This window comes from Eupeodes corollae, chromosome 1 (assembly GCF_945859685.1).
Source record: "Eupeodes corollae chromosome 1, idEupCoro1.1, whole genome shotgun sequence".
Classification (NCBI taxonomy): domain Eukaryota; kingdom Metazoa; phylum Arthropoda; class Insecta; order Diptera; family Syrphidae; genus Eupeodes; species Eupeodes corollae.
Genome location: NC_079147.1, coordinates 180,788,082 through 180,808,420, shown reverse-complemented (window position 1 = coordinate 180,808,420; position 20,339 = coordinate 180,788,082). Strand labels below are relative to the sequence as shown.

The 20,339-nt window shown below is 33.5% G+C and overlaps 1 protein-coding gene across 2 annotated transcripts in view; it reads left to right on the top strand.

Moving 5' to 3' along the window:
* The first annotated feature begins 339 nt into the window (after positions 1–339).
* The window catches only part of LOC129942041 (short stature homeobox protein 2), a 33,182-nt gene continuing 13,182 nt past the window's right edge, over positions 340–20,339 (top strand). For both annotated transcript variants that reach the window (XM_056050837.1, XM_056050836.1), the window contains exons 1-2: positions 340–765; positions 14,371–14,428. In XM_056050837.1, the coding sequence (XP_055906812.1) occupies positions 574–765; positions 14,371–14,428 (250 nt within the window). In that variant the 5' untranslated portion in view covers positions 340–573. The remainder of the gene's footprint in view (positions 766–14,370; positions 14,429–20,339) is intronic.

The window sequence follows — 20,339 nt, the reverse complement described above, 5'->3', positions numbered from 1 at the left end:
CACCTTCGATAAATTATGTAAATTTCAAATACATCAAAAGAAGTGTTTACAAAATGACACACTCTATATAGTATTACACCCCCACAACCCGTAATAAAGGTTTTCAGAAGGAACGATATTTTAAAAAGCATTGGTTTCTTATTCAAATTTCCCTTTTTCATCCTTTTGATTTTCTCTTAGTGAAAGTAGTAAGTAAGTAAGCCTTAAGGGTATTTAAATAAGTTTTCTTTAACTAACTGTTTTCGAAAACAAATTAAATTAGGGCGTGATGAGATTGTTGTTTTATCTGTCATGATTTTTAAAAAAACACAGGATAACTCTTTTTAAATGAGGGTTAATGTGAAGTTTATACAATGAAATGTTGTTTTTATAATAATAAATAAAATAGATTAATAAATTATTTTCTTTATATTTTTGTTTTTAGAGAATATTGAATCCTCCTCCAGTCCAATTACAATCAATGATCGTTCGGACAATAGTAATTCACCACATCTCACCATAGCTGCCAGTGTCCTACAATGCTCTTCCGACACATCCCTGCATCGAAACAGTCATTCACCCAAGGAAATTTGCATGTCCCCAGATGGTGGATTATCCGCCAATCAAAGTAGCAGCCTTAGCAGTAAACAGCGTCGATCCCGTACCAACTTTACACTCGAGCAATTAAACGAATTGGAAAGGCTTTTCGAAGAAACCCATTATCCAGATGCGTTCATGAGGGAAGAACTAAGCCAACGATTGGGCCTTAGTGAAGCCCGTGTACAGGTAAATTGCCATCTACTTTTACTAGTATGTAATTGTTGTATCTTACTTTTCTTAAATCAAAAGAAATTTCATTAAATAAGTGGATATAAATGTCGACTTAAGGACAATCAATTAAGATTAATTACACTTCGTAAAATTCGACAAGCGATAAGTCACTTGTAGGTTGACATTTAAATCTAACCGCATCACTTAATCGAGGTGAAAGGAAGACATGGGGTGCTAAGTAATTCTCTCTACAATATATTTTCCCTTTAAATTCCCTTCTTTCGAAGGACTACAGGAAAAAATATAGGACTTGTCTCACCAGAGAGAAGCGACCACGTAGAGATTGATAGGGTAGAATAATAGCAGGCTAAAGTTGGTTGTCAAGTTGGTTGCAACAACTTGAGTTGAACTTGAGAGCACAAACTTCCTGACTTTCTTTTCCAATTGTGTATATGTAAAAGGGATGAAAATGAATTTATTACCCGAAAAGTGATTCCCTGCCAATATATAACTAAGTGTTTCTACAAATTGTTTCTTGATGCTCTATTCTTTTTTTCTTCTGTTGTTGTTGTTGTTGTTGTTGCTGCCCAAATGGCGACATATTTATTTATAGCTTTGAAATATTTTTATGTCACACCCATTAAGGATGCGTGCTCAGATTTATCTATACATTTACTTATCCTTTGCAGGAATGTTTCTAATATTGTAGAATTATTTTAACTCAATTTGTATTTATTTAATGTGACTTTGCTTTTAGAAGTAATGAGATATAACAATATAATATAATGATGTGATTTGTAGGTATTATGAAACAATTTATTATGGCTAATGGTTACTATTTACATTGATTTCTGGGCAAAAGAAAATAACTATAGCACATATATTCTAGTCAAATAAATTATTGCTTATAAAGTAGTTGGAGAAAATTGGACTAATGTTGGGAGCCATTTAAGAATAAATTATTTTATATTGATGATATTTGAAGCAATGACAATTAAGCTAGTGGCATATAAAGTTCAACTTTTAACAGTTTTGCTGAAATAATACAAATTATAAAAATATTAGTGACCTGAAGATGTCTTCGCTTAACTTTTATTCCTCTTTAACTCTTTGGGAGCGCAAGCGGTAAGTTTATATTTAAATACGATTTTGTTGGTATGTGTAACACTTACATGCCGAAAGGGTTAACTTTCAAACAAGAAAAATATAAACTATCTGTCTTTGAAGCCTTCTTTTTTTTATTATTAGATGATATGAGGTAAAATTTAGAAATTGTCATTCAGAACATTTATGGCTGAAACACAAACACTCTTCAGTTTCGGCTTCGCCTGACGTTTACGAGTTCAGCCATAGGAATTTAATGCATGCTTTCATAATAAGGCTTCGACCTCAGGTTTCATTTGACAATCGTAAGGAACTAATGTATTGTTACGTACTAAAGAGGTTATAAGGGTTAAGAAGGTAAGATTCCGTTGTTTTGAAGCCAATCCAGCCGAGGAAAACCCCATACTCGACAGACCAAATTTTTACATGACCAACAATTACGGCAAAAAATACTGCAATGTCCCAAAGGGAGTAAAAATTTTTGGTCATTTGTAAAAAATATGAGGAATTCTTCCTCTTCCTCGGTCCCTACGCTGGTTGTGAATGACACTCCATTTGTTAGCTCTTTAGAGAAAGCAAATCTCTTTACTAGGCAGTTCACCGCCAATTCAACTCTGCCAGTGAGTGTTATGACTCCGCCTGTACTTGAGCGAGTTAATGATTCTATGGGGCAAATCTTTTTTCGCACTCGTACTGTAGCGAGATTCCTAAAAGATCTTAACATACACAAATCTGTTGGTCCGGATGGTATCCCCGCTATTGTTCTGAAGAGGTGTTCTTCATCGCTGGCAAAACCACTGCGTAAGCTTTTTCATCTGTCCTACTCCTCAGGTCTCGTTCCGAGCGGATGGAAAACCGCATTTGTCCAGCCTATTCCCAAAAAAGGCGAATCTTCCTCACCGTCTAATTATCGACACTTACGTCCCTTCTTTCCAAGGTCATGGAAACGCTGATTAATTATCAGCTCAAGAAATGTCTTGAAGAACGGAAGCTTCTTAATAACCGACAGTATGGCTTTCGTAGCAATAGGTCCACTGGTGATCTCATGGTTCATCTCACCGAAGAGTGGAACAAGTTTTGGAGAAAGTAAGATTATTGCACTAGATATTTCAAAAGCATTTGATAGGGTTTGGCATCAGGCTCTCTTATCGAAAATGCGTGCTTTCGGTTTGCATGAATCCCTCCTTCATTGGATTAGTAATTACCTTTCGAATCGTTCAATACAAGTTGTATTGGATGGATTCAAGTCTGAAAACCACAAAATAAATGCTGGTGTGCCCCAGGGCTCTGTTCTATCTCCAACACTCTTTCTCATTTTTATTAATGATCTCCTGTCTGCAACATCTAATCCAATACATTGTTTCGCTAGTAATCTTAGCTTTTCATATTCGTTTTCAGATTCACATCCCTCTTCTTCGGATGTGGAACTGCAACGACAAAATATGATAAGCTCATTAAATTCCGACTTAAACATCATTGTACAATGGGGAATAAGAAACCGCGTGGAATTTAATGCTTCGAAAACGCAATGCTGTCTTGTATCGTTAAAGCGAAATATACCCCCCCTGCCATAATCCATAAATGGCACTTGCATCGAGGAAACTGAACATCTCGATATTCTCGGTATGTGTATCACCAACCACCTTTTGTGGAACGATCACATACGCGATGTCGCCAAAAATGCCGCAAGATGTTTGGGTTTTCTAAGGTGATGTAAGAAGTTTTTCTCCCCCTCTGATCAGGCTGTTATTTACAAGATTTATATACGTCCAAAGCTTGAGTATAACTCCCATATCTGGGCTCCCATACTTAAGCCTCTTGGACAGTATTGAACGTAGAGCATTTAGACTGATTGGTGATATTACCATCATAAGATCATTTACGTCACTTGAACATCGTCGAAATATTTCTTGTCTCACCCTCTTTTACCGTTATTTTAATGGTTTATGCTCTAGAGAAATAGCCAGCTGCATTCCTCCCCTTAAACAGTTCAACCGTAATACTCGCGCTTCTAGGAATGCTCATCAATATACACTCGAGCCCAACTTCGGTCGTACTGTCAAGTATAGAGATTCGTTCTTTAGCCGTACTATTTCTTTCCCAGCTATTGCAATATTCAGGAATTCAAAACCAATGTGCACCGACATCTCCTTTCAAACCCTCTCTCCCTTTCCTATAGTGCTCACACTGTGTCTACATAATAAGGGTAATATATCCCTTTGAGTGTGCGCTTATTATTAAAAAAAACTATAACTCCAAACGGAAACTCTAGTTTGCTTTTCGTGGGATTCCCATTGGCTATTATAGGCTGTGTTGTTTTTCGATTTCAAAACTCATATTTTTTTTATTTTGAGAAAAAATAACATTTTGGAAGTGTCATTTAAAGCAACCTCGAAGCAGGCCCAACGTAACGCAGACGAAACTAAAGCTGAAGCGTGTTTGTGTTTCAGCAATTAAATGTTCCATCATCTTCAATTTTTGAGTGAGTTTAAACTTTTATAAGTGTAAACTAAGATCGTTACCCAAAATGCACCATAATGTGATTATCTGCGGACACCTGAATAAAAGTGATATTTTCGACATGGGAGTAAATGCTCTTAAAGTTGTAGTCACTGACTTCAAAGTTAGGTAAAATATTTTTACAGACGTTGCTCGTTCGTGTACTTTAACTATGATGAACATTTTGAACATACGAATAGATGAAAAATTGTAACTACATGATTAGTGAAAGGGTGCGTTCACAAGTTAATTTCAAATTTGTCATGTCAATATTAAAAAACCCGATATAAGCAAAGTAGTACCCGTGGCATGATGGTTAGTGCGTTGGACTGTCATGCAAGAGGTCTTGGGTTCAATCCCTGCCTGTGCCACCTTAATTTAAAAAAAAAAAATAATTTTCGCGGGTACTGCCTCTTGCGAGGAATTGACAAATCCTTCAAGAGTAATTCTTGTCATGAAAAAGTGCTTTCTCAAACTAGCCGTTCGGATTCGGCCCAAAATTGTAGGTCCCTTCCATTCCTGACAACAGTACTCGCACACAGGAATGGTTGAGAGTTGTAAGTCACTAGGCCCTGGTTCACAACGGACTGTTGCGCCACCCCATTTGATTTGATATAAGCAAATCAAATCTTCTTTTTTTTATATTTTCGCGAAAGTGAATTCAAAATGTATCCATATCATCTTTTTTGTTCTACCCATCTTCGAATACCCTTCTTAAGAATGCTCTATCTATAATCAGGATAAGTTTGTAGTTCTATAATTACTGATACCATCATAACATTTCTAACAATAAAATAACAGTAATGTAATTAGGCTTCGGTAAATTATTGTACTAATGAAATTTAATCTGTGGCGTATACGCACTATTCCAATTTTACTTCACGATTATAATACATGCAATTTTCATTATTTTCTGGGTGCGATGACATAAAGTCTACGGTTTTAATGACCATGATACAATAAAACTCATATAACTTAATGTTATGGCCAATAATTTAACTTTATTTTAAAGATAAGAGTTTTTAATTAAGTTAAATGACTTTGGGCAAGTAACCAGCGCCTCCACGGCTAGTTAGAACAAATTGCAGCCAAGAGGAACAGTTTTTTACAACTTTTTGTAGCAATTTGGGCCGTATGTCAGCAAATACGATCCGTATAAGTTCTTATAAGCATCAGTCGTCTCGGGGTTTTCTGTGTAGACAAGCGACTTCACAAAAAAGAGTCCATTGGTGTTTAATGGAACGAGCTTGGATTCCGACGATAGATATTGGGCTCATCAAAAGTTCCCATCAATAAATAGTTCTTTTCTTTGCATTCTGCAAACTAAATAGTCCAGTCAATGAACGAACAAATTGTCTTCGCTTAAAAAAAAATCCAACAGTTTTGAAACTTGGCACACTTACTAAACGATGTCTGGTGATGACACAAAAAAAAGTCCCCAAGAATCCGACGTGAGCTCTAGCGGTAGTTAAGAGACACATGTAGAGGATTATTTTTTGTACATGACAAATAGTTTTTAAGATAAACCCGAAAAACCTCATTTTCTTTTCACTATCGCTAGAGTTATTTTTTAAACTATAACAGATTCCAAAAAAATCATAGAAGCTTTTTTTATAAAATTAAATGAGCTTTAATTTTTCAATACGACAAATAGTTTTCGAGATAAACGTGAAAAACTGAAACAATTTCCATGTTTCTCTTAACTCTTAACGTGTTTTTTTTTCCAAGGTCGTGGATATGCTCATTGTCATTAATTATCAGCATGAAAATATCTTTGTTTCCATCCTCACATTCCTCTACATTTGGGAATATGAAACCGCGTGAAATTTAATGTTTTCAAACCCAAAGCTGCCTTATATCCTTAACCCGTTGCCACCTCGATATTTTCCTTAATTGTATCAGGAACCACAACTTGTGGCACGATAACAAGTGTTTCTATCCTTCTGATATGATTACAATGTATAGAATATATATACTACGTACATATGTTCAAAGCTTGAATGCAACTCCCATCTTTCTTAAACCTCTTAATACAATAACACCACAAATAACGTCACGGGAAAATCGTAGAAAAGCTTCTTGCCACATCTTTTGTTACTGATATTTTAACAGAATATGCTCTAACGAAATAGCAGGTGCATTCTTCTCCTAAAACAATTTATCCCTAATACTTGCAAGTGCTGAATTCACATCAGTTTACCCTTGAACCCAACTTCGGCCATACTATAAAGTACAGAGATTCGTTTCTTAGACGTATTGAGCGAATGTTGAACTCCATACAACACTCTGTCTTTCACAGTCATTACAAGGTTCAAGAATTCAAAACTATTGCACACCGACACCTTGGCAACCCCTTTCTCTTACACTAATGGTCTCACTATTATTTTGGTATATTAAAGGTAACCCCTTAAAGGAAGCAACAATGCTTAAAGGGTCAAATTTAATAACTATGCTTAAACTGACTGTGATTGGTCACATCTTAAGGCCAAAGAACTCAGCCAACTATAAATATAACATACAGATGGCTCTTACAAATTCCATAAAAGAGATTTTTTACTTGAGACAGACATTTTGTATATTTTACTTATTAACATATTTATGTATGTATATGCTATGCATACACATGAACAAACATAGTCATATGTCTGTATATCAAAAGAGCCTTTTCAATTTGCACTTTAATAATGAAAATGGCAATTGGCATTTTCCGACATAAAAACATGGCAACTTCAATTTCATTTTAAACTTATTGAATATTCGTTTGCCTTTTGCCAAGGCCCATACACTCTGTATATTCAAATTTAAATTCCTTGCACATCATATCCAAACGTTAACATAAACATTTGTCCTTCGGTTGGTACTTTAATGGTATAGATAGATCTATACCTTTACAGTTCAGGAGAAAATGACTTTTAATTTAAAAAAAAATCTGCAGAATTTTCCTTGCTCTTGAATATGTGCACCTATACATCCAACTCAACCACAAAACAAGGACCAACTCAAACACATAACAAAATTATTTATACATTTTTAACCTTGTGTCCAGCCCAATCCAGCCAGGATCAGGATATATGTATGTATATGTACATTTTACACAGCGACAATGAATAGAAATTGAGTATGGACATAGTAAATGGCCATATAACTTTCAAAACCTATTCGCATGCAATTGAAAATGTGGAAATGCGAAAAGGATAGGAAAACCCGCCTTTATGTTCGCCTTAAGTTGAAACTTTTTGTTCGAGTTTTGTTCGTTGAGTTCGGACTTCGGAGTTGCAAGCTATGCATTATAAACTTTACAACACGTACGTATAGAGGTTATATTGTTGATTTATGAGACAATTTATATGATTTACTACAGCTTCTAACATAACCTTCCTATACAGTCCGAATGGTTAAAGAGTCTTCGACTTCGACATAGACAAACTGTTGAAATAAGAGAAGAGCAAGAAGAGATCTATGTAACTATATGAATAGACTGAAACTTGTTACATTACATTTTTTATTTTTAGAGTGTGTTTTATAGCCTCAGAGGTGGAGTTGTTTCGTTCTGAGAAAATTGAATTAGCTTGTTTAGACTTCATAAATAACATTTTTCTACAATAATTTGAAGTATGTACATATGTATGGATTTATCTTATAAAACAATAGCCGTGTTTTTTGGGGTTCCATATATAGTACAGGGAGAAATTTCCAAAAAATTCCACAATTGTACGGTTTTTTGAGTTTGAAACATTTGTCAGAAAAATGTTCAGTAAAATTGTAAAAATTAAGCGAAATTCAGACCAGAACTAATATAATTTCTCAAAATAGCCAAGATATAGAGGATATGTTAAAATATATCCGGAATAATTTATACTCAAATTGTTTTCATGATGACAATTCCATAAATTGAAACTGAACGAAAGGAGTTCGTTCGTAGATTATGGACTGACTATGAGAAGATATTCGCTAGCTACAGATAACAAACAAATATTACAGCTTTTAAAAACAAAACTATATGAAGCATGTTTCTTGTAAAAATGCTGTCGACGGTGATTTTAATACTGTCACATTTTATTCGCAATAAACTTCAAAATTAATTATTTCAAAAAAGGAAAAATAACAACTAATAAAATGTTACACTATTTATTAACTTCCCATAGGAAGTTATTGTAATGGGTCCGATTTATCAAATTGAAAATTTTGACATTTCTCGACGTTTCAACGTCCCTAGAGTCGAAATAAAAGATTTTTAGAAAGATGTCTGTGCGTGCGTGTGTACGTACGTTTGTACGTCCGTACGTCCGTACGTTCGCGACGTTTTTTTCGTCGTCCATAGCTCAAGAACCAGAAGAGATATCGACTTCAAATAAATTTTTTTATACAGATAATAAGGCAGAAAGATGCAGACAGGGCTCTCAAGAAAATTGCGTGGGTGGTTTTTTACCATAGCAGTTTGAAAAAAAGGTGAAAATTTTGGTTAACCCTAAATATCTTACGAACCAAAAACTCTAGAGACTTGAATTAAATTGTACATAATATATTGTAACATGATACCAAACAGGTATATTTTTTGAAAAAAATCAATATAACGGTTTTTTTAAAAATCAATAAAACTGAAAAAAAAATTTGTCACCTCCAAAATTTTACGACTGAAATATGATTTCATCTCTAAAACAATTTTGTGCAACGAAGAATAATGTTTTTGAAATCTGATAAAATTTTGAGAAAAATCTAATTGACAGTTTTTTTTATAAAAAATAAAAATCTAAAAAAAAACATTACTCAAAGTTCGTAAAAATTGAATATGGATTCAAATATCTTTTCAAAAACTTGAAATTTAGGCTTCAAGCTTATTTTATCTTATAAGAAATATTATTTTCAAAATTTTGAAAAATGTTGAGAAAAATCGAATTGACAGTTTTTTTACAAAAAATAAAAACCTAAAAAAAAAATTTATAAAAGTTGGTAAAAATTGATTTTCGACTCGAATATCTTTTCAAAACTTTGAGATATTGGCTTTAATTTACTTTTATCTTCAAAAAAATCTTATTGTCAACATACAATAAAGTTTGGAAAAAATCGAATTGACAGTTTTTTTACAAAAATAATAAGCTAAAAAAAAAATTTATAAAAGTTGGTAAAAATTGATTTTCGACTCAAATATCTTTTCAAAACTTTGTGATATTGGCTTTAATTTACTTTTATCTTTCAAAAAATCTTGTTGTCAACATTTAGTTAAAGTTTGAAAAAAATCAAATTGACAGTTTTTTTACAAAAAAAAAAAAAAAAAAAATTATAAAAGTTTTTAAAAATTGATTTTCGACTCAAATATCTTTTCAAAACTTTGAGATATTGGCTTTAATTTACTTTTATCTTCCAAAAAATCTTATTGTCAACATACAACTAAAGTTTGAAAAAAATCGAATTGACAGTTTTTTTTTACAAAAAATAAAAACCTAAAAAAAAATGTATAAAAGTTGGTAAAAATTGATTTTCGACTCAAATATCTCTTCAAAATTTTTAAATATTGACTTCAAACTAATTTTATCTTATAAGAAATATTGTTTTCAACATTTGGTAAATTTTTTTAAAAATTCGATTTGACAGTTTTTTTACAAAAAATAAAACTCTAAAAAAAAAACAATACTAAAACTTGGTCAAAATTTACTTTCGGCTCAAATAGTTTTTCAAAAATAAAAAATATTAGCTTCAAACTTATTTTATTTCACAGAAAATATTGTTTTCAATATCCAGTAATTTTTATATAAAAATATAACAGTCCGTTTTTTCATAAAAAATAACATCTACAAAAAATAGTACGCAAATTTGGTAAAAATTGATACGAGTACATATAGACAAACTTTTAAGCAAGACAAATCGACAGACGGGATGGGAAGTTATGAGTGTGGGTCGCATCCCAACCTCTTTTTTTATTTTATTTGAGACGAAATCTCGTAATAGGCTGTATGTTAACATAAAGTTCTTTTTAAAGAAATGTTAATTTTTTGATAAAAAGTAGATATTAAAATGTGTGTACAATACATATTATATGGGCAAGTACAACTGTAAGAAGAAAACAAAAATGGAAAAAAGTAAAAACCCAACTAGACAATGTTAAGTAGGGCATAAGATTTGTTGAAGACGATATATTTCTTTTTTGCCGGTAACACATAGTTTTTGGGTATTCATCCAAGATTGAATCTTATCAAGATTATTATTCATCTGTTCTTTGAATTCAGTAGTAGATCTTGCAGAATACATAAGACTGATGTTATTTGCAAATAACACTGGATGTCCATTTAGAATCAAGTTTGTAAGATCTTGGATATACTTACAGACAAAAAAGTGTTGGTCCAAGTACACTGCCTTGTGGTACCCCATCTCAAGTGATTGCTTATGGCTTGTACTTGTACATCTGTCCAAATTTATGTACTGATATCGATTTTGAGGTAAGATTTGAACTAGTTAAATGAAAAAGCATTCGTCTCAGAATTTTATGGCTGACGGTGTGAAATGTTTTTGACAAATCTATGAAAAGCACGCTAGGAAGGTTGCTCTAAAGGTGTGATATAATCACTACCAGTGCTGTTTTTGTGTCTGACTTTTTCCGGACATCATATTGTGTTGTGCATGACAGTTTATTTCGCTCGATATATTAAAGTACTTGGTTGTTAATGACTTTTTCGATAATCTTCCATAAGACTGGTAAAATTGAGATGGGGCGATAATTGTTGTAGTCTTCAATGTCTCCATTCTTAAAGATAGGGATAACTCGGGCTGTTTTTATCACACATGGAACGTAGCCAACTTTGAAGGATTTGTTGACAAGTGTTTTAATCGGAAAACACAACTCTTCTTTGCACTTCTTAATTATTTCAGTAGAAAGATTATCAATGTCCTTAGCTTTTGATGGCTTTAATCCAGAAATGACAATTTTGATTTCACTAGGTGATGTCGGTTCGATTACAAAACTTTCTAGTTGCCTTTAATTGGAAAGACGATATTTTCAGATATGCAATTTGAGATGATTGTTTTCCCTATGCTAGAGAAGAATTTGTTTAGTTCATTGATTTTATCAAGTTTTTCTTTCGCTGAGCAACTTTTCAGCAATGGACAATCCGTTTTCTTTTTGGCTTTATTACATAATAATCTAATTATACTCTCCCAGGTTTTCCTATTGTCAGTTAAGGATTTTTCAAATTGATTCCCAAAATAATCTTTCTTCGTTAGTCGCTTTCGAATTATCTCTTGGTTTTTGAGATATTTGTACTGTCACTCAATATACATATTATTTGAATCCTTACACAATTTGCTAAACCATTTATCTTTCTCTTTAATCAAAGATAAAAATTCGTTACTTATTCATTCAACGCTGCTCTTAAACCTTGGTTTCTTTGTTTTTACTTTTATGGATGGGCTCTTGATGTAAATATCTATTTTGGTTATTAAGCATGTCTTCACATAATTGGATTATCCTTAAGTTTCTGCATTAGTTTATTAGGATCAGTAGGTTAGGTTAGGTTGGAGTGGATGTCCAGATGTCATTGACACACGTAGACCTCAAGGGTCCATTGTGATACCACTAATGAGGTTACTCATGGGAGAGTAATGAATTTAAACAAACCATTTTGTACTTTTAATAAAGTTAGAGAGACGTTTTGTGTCAATCGTTGCCAGTTCACTGGTATTATCGAAGAAGGGATTACCGAGAAAGTAATTCCTTCTAATGGAGAGTGCTGGACATGTACATAGAAGGTGTTGGACTGTTTCCTCTTCCTCCTCGTCCATGCAGCTTCTACAGAAGTCATTTGTGTAGACCCCTAGCCTCAGAGCATGTCTTCCTATGAGGCAGTATCCCGTTATTACTCCAATTGTATAGAGCTTATACTTTGTCTGCTCAGTGATATCAAGCTTTTTGACCGTTTTAAGTCAATACTTGGCCATATTTGCTGGGTTTCCAGGCAGGTGGTACTTTGTGACCATCTAGCATTTGTTGTTTCTAGAGCATATTGCTTATGAAGATAGACGCAAAAGATTTAAGAGCGGCTTGGCTGTCTGAGAAGATTCGTATATCCTTACAAGATATAACGTTTTCTTTGAGCCAGGATAGTGCTTCTTTAATCGCCATTACTTCTGCCTGGAATACACTACATTTATTGGGAAGTCTATAGGATAGACTGAGATTCAGTTGTTCTGAAAAGATACCACTTCCAACTCCGTGATCGGTCTTTGAACCGTCAGTATAGAAGTGTACCGCATCGTCTTACAGGGGTCCCTCTTCTTCCCAGGAGGATCTTGAAGGGATGGACACATGGAATCTTTTACCAAATACCATTTTTAGGGTGGTATAGTCTAAGCGATCTGGGATATATCTAGAATAGTAGTATGTCCAGTATTGTTACTGGTCCATTGAGAGGTGGCTCTAAGCCTTACACATGAGTTGGCAGCCACCTTTTTAGAGAAGATGTCAAGTGGTGTTAGGTTTAAAAGCACTTCCAGTGCTGCGGTTGGTGTTGTGCAAAGTGCTCCTGTGATGCACATACCTGTTGACCGCTGGACTTTGATGAGCTTATTTAGATTTACCATCTTGTCCAGTGCGGTCCATCATACGACGGCTCCATAAATGAGTATCGGCCTGATTACCGAAGTGTATAGCCAGTGGGTTATTTTTGGGGAGAAGCCCCATTTTGATCCTATGGCCTTTTTACAAGTAAAGCGCTACAGTAGCCTTTTTGACTCTTTCATCAATATTTGCCTTCCAATTTAGTTTTTTGTCTAAAATGAGGCCCAAATATTTAGCTTGATCGGAAAAGCTTAATGGTATTCGTCTAATCTTGGGTGGGCTAATCTGAGGAATTTTATATCTTCTCGAAAAGAGTATTAATTCTGTTTTGTGTGGGTTGACGTCCAATCCACATTGCTTAGCCCATTTAGTTAGCCTGTTTAGGGCATTTTGTATGAGTTCCGAGAGAAGTTTGGGGTGCTTCCCAGATACGGATATCGCAACGTCGTCAGCACAGGCAATCACCTTAAAACCCTCTGCTTGCAATGCTGTAAGTAGGTCGTTTACTACCATGTTCCATAATAGAGGCGAAAGGACTCCACCTTGGGGAGTGCCTCGATTCACCGATCTGGTGGTAGTAAAACTTCTCATGTTAGAATTTATTGTCCTGCTTTTGAGCATGAGACTTATAAGATCTATGAGTGACTTCTCTTATTTCAGCTTATCCATTGCTGTTGTGATCGCCTGGTAACTGATCTAATAATGGTTTAAATGCACTTTTGATGTCATTATGTGATAAGGTGCAAAATAAAAAATCCTGAGTTCTTTTGGAAATATATAAACTCATAAAAGCACTCTTATACATAAAACTTTTAACTGTTATTACTAACTGAATAGATTTTAATTTTTTAAAGAATAATCTATAAAATAAATAAATCTGCCTCATCAGGAATTTTGGCCCAAATGTTTTGTCTCCCCGAATTTTAAAAAGCTGTCAGGAGTTTCACCAGAATAAGATTTCACTTCGAATACAGAAAACAGCATACATTTTCCCGTGAAAGAACAGAGAAATAAATCTGAACCTACTGCTTTTCTTGAAATCAAAAACCAGTACAACATGAATGTGATGACGCAATTATCTGTTAAAATGATGACCATTGCGGGCTGTGAACGACTTTTAGTCCTTTAGTCCAGAAAATAAAACAAAACTTTATTTCGACAAGTTACTCGAAAAACCTTCATTTTCACTTTGTTTGTTTCCTCCCGAAAACAATTCTCATGATGAGGTGAATTTTTAGAACATGACTTTTTTTGCAGGTGAAACTTAAAATAAGGGAAAGGAAAAGGGATATTTTTATTTTATAAGGTTCGATGAAACTCTCCCATCAATAATTATTTTAAAAGAAAAACGAATGTAATGTTTTCAATCTTTTCAAATCACTTTTGAAGTCCCAGTTTACCAAATAGGATTTTATTGTTGCTTTCGATTATATGAACATTTATTTCAATTTAATTCTCTTTTCTTAAAGGTCTGGTTTCAAAACAGAAGAGCAAAATGCAGAAAACATGAGAACCAAATGCATAAAGGTGAGTAGTAGGATTCTTAAAATGTTATAATTCCAAATCAAAGTACATACGAGTATTTATTAATAAATCAATATTTAAAATGTGATTTGCACATTGTTTTAGAAACATTTAAGAAACTGTTAGAAGGTTGAAAAGTTTAAAAGAGTTGTTTTCAAGGATAACTTTATATGAACATTTAGATCCGGTCTACAACCCACAATAATTCCGACGAGTCGTGCGTATATGCAGTATTGCGCTGTACTTTAAAAGAAAAACCATTTCTTGCTGTTGATGTTAGTAAACTCTTTATTGTTTGAAAAGAAACTATCTTTAATGGTATGAAATTCACAATACAAATGCTGGTTTCCCCGGGCTCCTTTTTATCATCGACACTCTCCTTATAATATTCATAGACGATCTCTTGTCATACTCCATTAAACTGTTTCGCTGATGACAGAACCCACTTCTTTTTATATTCGTTTCTAGATTCACACCATTGGCCTTCGGATATGGAACTTAAACCGCTGAGTAGGATAAGCTTAATTAAATGGGTAATTATTAACCGCGTACAATTTAATTCTTCAAAGACAAAATGATGTTCCACCCCAATTTCGTTATCCAAGAGTCGCATTTGGCAAATCGAGGAAAATAATAAACTTTCAGTGGCCTGAGTATGAGGATCGCGGCGGATCGTTTTCAATTCGACCTTTCAAATTCGACTTGCGTCGTATTTCCTTATTAAAGAATTCGCGGCGAAGCGAAAATAGTTCTTCCTATATTCCAGTAATTTGACACTTGGTTTAACTTTTTCTTCCTACATTCCAGTGATTTGATTTTGGTTTTACAGCTTTCCACAAATTTTGTTTTGTGTTGATTGAATTTTTGAAATTTGCGGTGATTTATTCAATTAAATTTAAAAAATGGAATCAATTATGATGTATATTTATTCTGAAAGGGAGGAATTTGTTAGTTTTTTTTATAAACTTGACTAGAGCCACAAATTGATGTCGATTTGTTGGCTTGTTTTTATTGTTCCTTGAATTGTAGATTATGAAAAAATTATAACAAAATTAAAATACATTTTTATATAAATACAATCAATCGCCTGTGAATCCACCAATTCCGAGATTTCAACTCGCCACCAAACATTATGACATTTCAAATTCGCCTTCTAATTCGTTAATTGGTCGAATTCAAAACGAAGTAGGGGAAAGCGAAAGCAATAATTGAAAAATGACAAACTCGCTAGCAAAATGATTCACCGCGAACCTCATAATCAGGCCTAGTGCTCGGTATGTGTTTTAAAGATTAACTCTTCCGAAATGATCACATAATCTACATTGACAAAAACACTGCTAGGTTCTTAGGATTTCTCCCACGCGAAGCTGCTAAAACTGCTTGAACCCTTCTTGTCTGGCTGTAACTTACAAAACTTTCATGTTTACAAAAAATTGTGTATACAAACTCGCATATTTGCTCCGGTCTTAACTGTTAGTCTTTTTGGCAGAATCCAAAAAAGAACTTGAACACCGCCTCAATGTTTCATCTAATTCATTATTTTACCGGTATTTTAACAAACAATGTTCTGTTGAGTTAGCATCAAATAATTTAGTCGTAACACTCGAACTTCTAGAGAGTTTACCCTTGAACTCAATTTCTGACGTACTGTCAAGTATAGGGATTTTTTTTAACCGCACATCAAGAATGTATAATCCTGAACCCAACTTTGTTTTATCTCTCCCATTTTGATTTTTAAAACTTTAAGATCGAGGGTATAAGGAGAAATCCACTGTGTTTTGGTTAATAATAACCCCTTGAATGTGTGTATATTATATCAAACAAAAATGTACGGCACTACATTTGACATAGCTTGATGATTTCTTGAACATAAAACCAACATAAAATTAGTAATATAGGGTAATTCATTTTGTTGTTTTCAAGTTGGCAGCGCTGGCATTTGAAACCTTTTTTAACTCGGCTGCCATTTTAAGCGTCTTAACATAAGGCAATGTGAATAGATCATTTAACAATCGAGCAACGCTATAACCATATTACTAACTATAAAAGTGGAGATTCAAGCGCAAACTACGCAAAATTTGAAGAGAATGAAAGCTTTAGAAATGTTGTATGGTATGTATGTTCAGAGTTAAGAATATTGCTGTTGCTTTCAAAGCAATTGAAGGTATCGTACTGATTCTTTTTGGTCAGCGATTCAATATCATGACTTGGACGACTTGGTTCCAATGAAAATGGATAACAAGCCACACAACAAAACTAATTACATGGCTTTATTGCTTGGCAAGATTTGACACCGTCAGATGTTTTTCTGTGGATCTACACAAAATAAAATGCTCACCACACGAATAATCTACGAAAGTTATGGCCGAGGTAGTTGCTAAAGAGATAGTGTACAAAGTTATTCCATAACATTGGCAAATTGGGTTTTATTAAGTTTTACTTTGGGAACCGAATTATTAATTACCCTGTAAAATCAAATGCCTATAAGCATTTAATTTTTGTTTAGTTGGAGGACACAAATTTTCAAATCTACTCGTAACTGCTATACGCCTATAAAAGTTTCCTTGATAAATAACTCTCCCATTATCGATAAATCAATTGTGTTTGTTTTCTTAAATTATTTCGATCACGTGTTTCTAATGTCGAACGTTAAAGCAATTTTGTATCATTTCCGGCTCAATATGTGTATCCGGATCCGCCACAAAATTCACCGCCATGTTTGGCATTGATTGCGAGTAAACTTGATGTTATTTTTTTTATATAAATGTGTGTTCGAGCTACTCCTTCCAAATCGTGTGTCGTTTCGTTAGTATAGTAACAAGTCATCCAGCAAAGCCACCACCAGTCAGCCAATAAACTCTATTTGAAGATTTTTTTAGGACTAAAAAACATTTGTTGCCAATTCCGTTTATAACACCATGCCCACAGCCACAGACAGACAGATGAATAAATAGATAAATACATATAAAAAATACCACACACTCTAACGTGTATAGATATGTATACGAACATACATATGTATGTAGACATCTGCTATATGTTTTACGCGAAGGCATATGTTTGCTAGCCAATTTGGAAATGTCAACAACATGCTAGAGATGGCAACAAAAACACACCAATTTTTGTTAACATTTTGATTAAAGGTACCACACCACATACAAAATAAATCCTCTCTTTTGATATTGCTATTCCTGTCAGATATAAAAACCAACTACATACGCAAACATTTATATGTTCGTCTATATGTAGTATGTGTGCATTGAACAAAATAAATACAAAAAAAAAACGGAACAAAATATCAATGACACGTGACATTTTGCAACTTTGACATATCGACATGATTTTTGTGTCAAAAGTAAATTGAATTAGGTTTTTTAGTGTGTGGCTGGTGGCTATGAGTGGATACATTTTGTTTTTTCTGTGTTTGTTTATGTGTATATTTGTTGAATGACAGTTTAAATTTTGACAGAATTGATTTAAAATTTGTAACATCTGTCAAGCAAATTAAAATTCCACCAGCAAAAAAAATAAAAAGCAAACTACGCAAACATCCTAATTTGGATATATTTGCAGAACAAATTACAATCGTGGTGGATGGAATAAATTAAATTAAACCATCGTTTTTGCCACTCACCAACTCATCCCCTTTTCATATTTTAACAGAGAAGAAGGGACATTTAGCAGTCCGTGGTTTTTGATGTGTATCTATGTGTTAGAGTGTGTGAAGTAAGAGTGGGTGAATATGGTAGTTTAACAGGGGTGTAAAGTGTGGATGTAGACTCCACTAAATCGTCAGAGTGACAATAGGGAGAGTTTAGATGTGCTTTAATTGGAAACCAAATTTTTCTACGTTTGATAAGCTTTTTAAAATAAAAATCTAGAATGTGTCAACCAAAGATAAATTGGAAAGTCTTTTTTATTTAAAGCGCCCATATCGTAGAAAGAGCAAAATTTCAAAGTGTCAACGCTAGAAAGAGATAACACAAAGACTTTAAATGACAGTGCTGCTGGCTCTTATTAAAAGTTAAATATTAAAAAAAATACTAAATGGTAGATCTTAACATACCGACCTTTATACACAACCTAGGGAAATTCCTACGTCTGAATGAACTGGACGGAGAAATTAAAGCTCTTAAAGGCATACGAATTGTTAAATCTCATACAGATTCGTTGATCTCACAATCATGTAAGGTTATATCTGTTATCGTTTGCACAGAAACTGAAACAAATTTCAATTTTTGAAGAGTGAGGATAAGATTGATTATATTCAAAAAATTAATAAATAAAATGTATGAGTACATGAAGAACGCATTAGGTTTCGCCAAGATATTAAAAATGTCACATCGCACAAAAATGCCTATGCTGCCCAAAACCATTTCAGAAGAAAATGTCAAAAAAGCTCAAATTTAATGTCATAATGCCGAAATCAATTTTAGAATATCATAACACCTAAGTTTCTAATTGACATATCGCCTAAGAGATGCCATGTTTTTTCAACATTTGGGCATTCTAAGAAAATTTTCGTTTAATTTTGGGCACAACGACATTTTGATTTTAATTTTATCTCCCAAACGCAAAACATTAAATAAAAAAATCGTCAGATCGCCCAAAACTCATAAAACGCAAGAAATATGTTTGGCTCTATTTTGTTTTCAGAAATGACAAAACAAAACGTTGCGTGCTGACAGTGCTATCACTCAGAATTATGGCGTATAAACAGTGAAATATTTATGCAACCCCCTGTTAACTAAAGGATTTGTGTTATGCAATGTTTCTCAAATCCAAATGCTTCTAATGCAAAGAAACTGCATAAATTCATCTTCACAAATACCCGAAATCATAAAGTGAGACCAAGCAGGGAGCTTGCAAGGGTCAGCATGCCTCTATGCATATTTCACTGCTTATACGCGTCTCTTAGAAGAACCACCTGAAATCTTTTAAGCGTTATGATGACGTTTCTAAATCCAAGCGTTACGCCATTAAAAGTTGGCTTGGGTGATATGACATTTTATTCGGGATTTGTGAGTTTTTTGTTAATGATATTTTTTACGACGTTTATCTTTTTGGACCTTATGTCATTTTATGATTATGGTTACATATCGTTCGATGATAAGACATAAATTACGATAGAAATCATAATCATCGTAATGCCTAAAATAAATGTCACAAAGCCAAAAAAGTCATAAGATCCAACATCAAAATGAAAAATTCTTCTGGGCAAAATGGCGTCTAACGACGGGGGCGTTCTTTAATTTAAGATTTGTTTAAGAGTTACGACATTCGCTTTGGGTTTTTGGAGTTTTTTTTACTTTTTGGACTTTGTGACCAATTTTGGGCTTTATAACATTTTAGGATTTGGGCACTGTGGTTTTGGACAAAAATCTCCCATTAAGGATTACTTAATTGCAGAATTTAAAAAAATTAGAGATAATCAAATTTTGATGTTTCATATTGTTTTATTTGTTGAAGGCGTTCTTTTTATTACAATAAAATCATATAAAACCGTTAATTATTGGAATGCTACTTTTTTCCAATAACAAGAAATGCGATATAATTGAAAATCAATATTCACTTCCATTACTTCGACAAAAATCTCTCCACTATATCAAATAACTTCAAAATAAAAATAACAACAAAAACGAAAACTTAGCATTAATTCAATCAAAACGAAAAACATCAATTGAATAAACTTAAACCCGCACACAGCAAACAAAAATAAAGCAATAAAACTTTGCCTAATTTGATATTCTGTGTACTGTATAGATGCTCAGTTCCATTTCTAACCCTCTAGAGGTGTCCAGACAAAAAGTCTATAAAAAAGAAAGAAAACACCGCACTCAAAAAAAAACAACAACTCAATCGGAATAAAATAAAAAGCTACAAATATGTACCATTCCTCTTATTCCATCCCCTT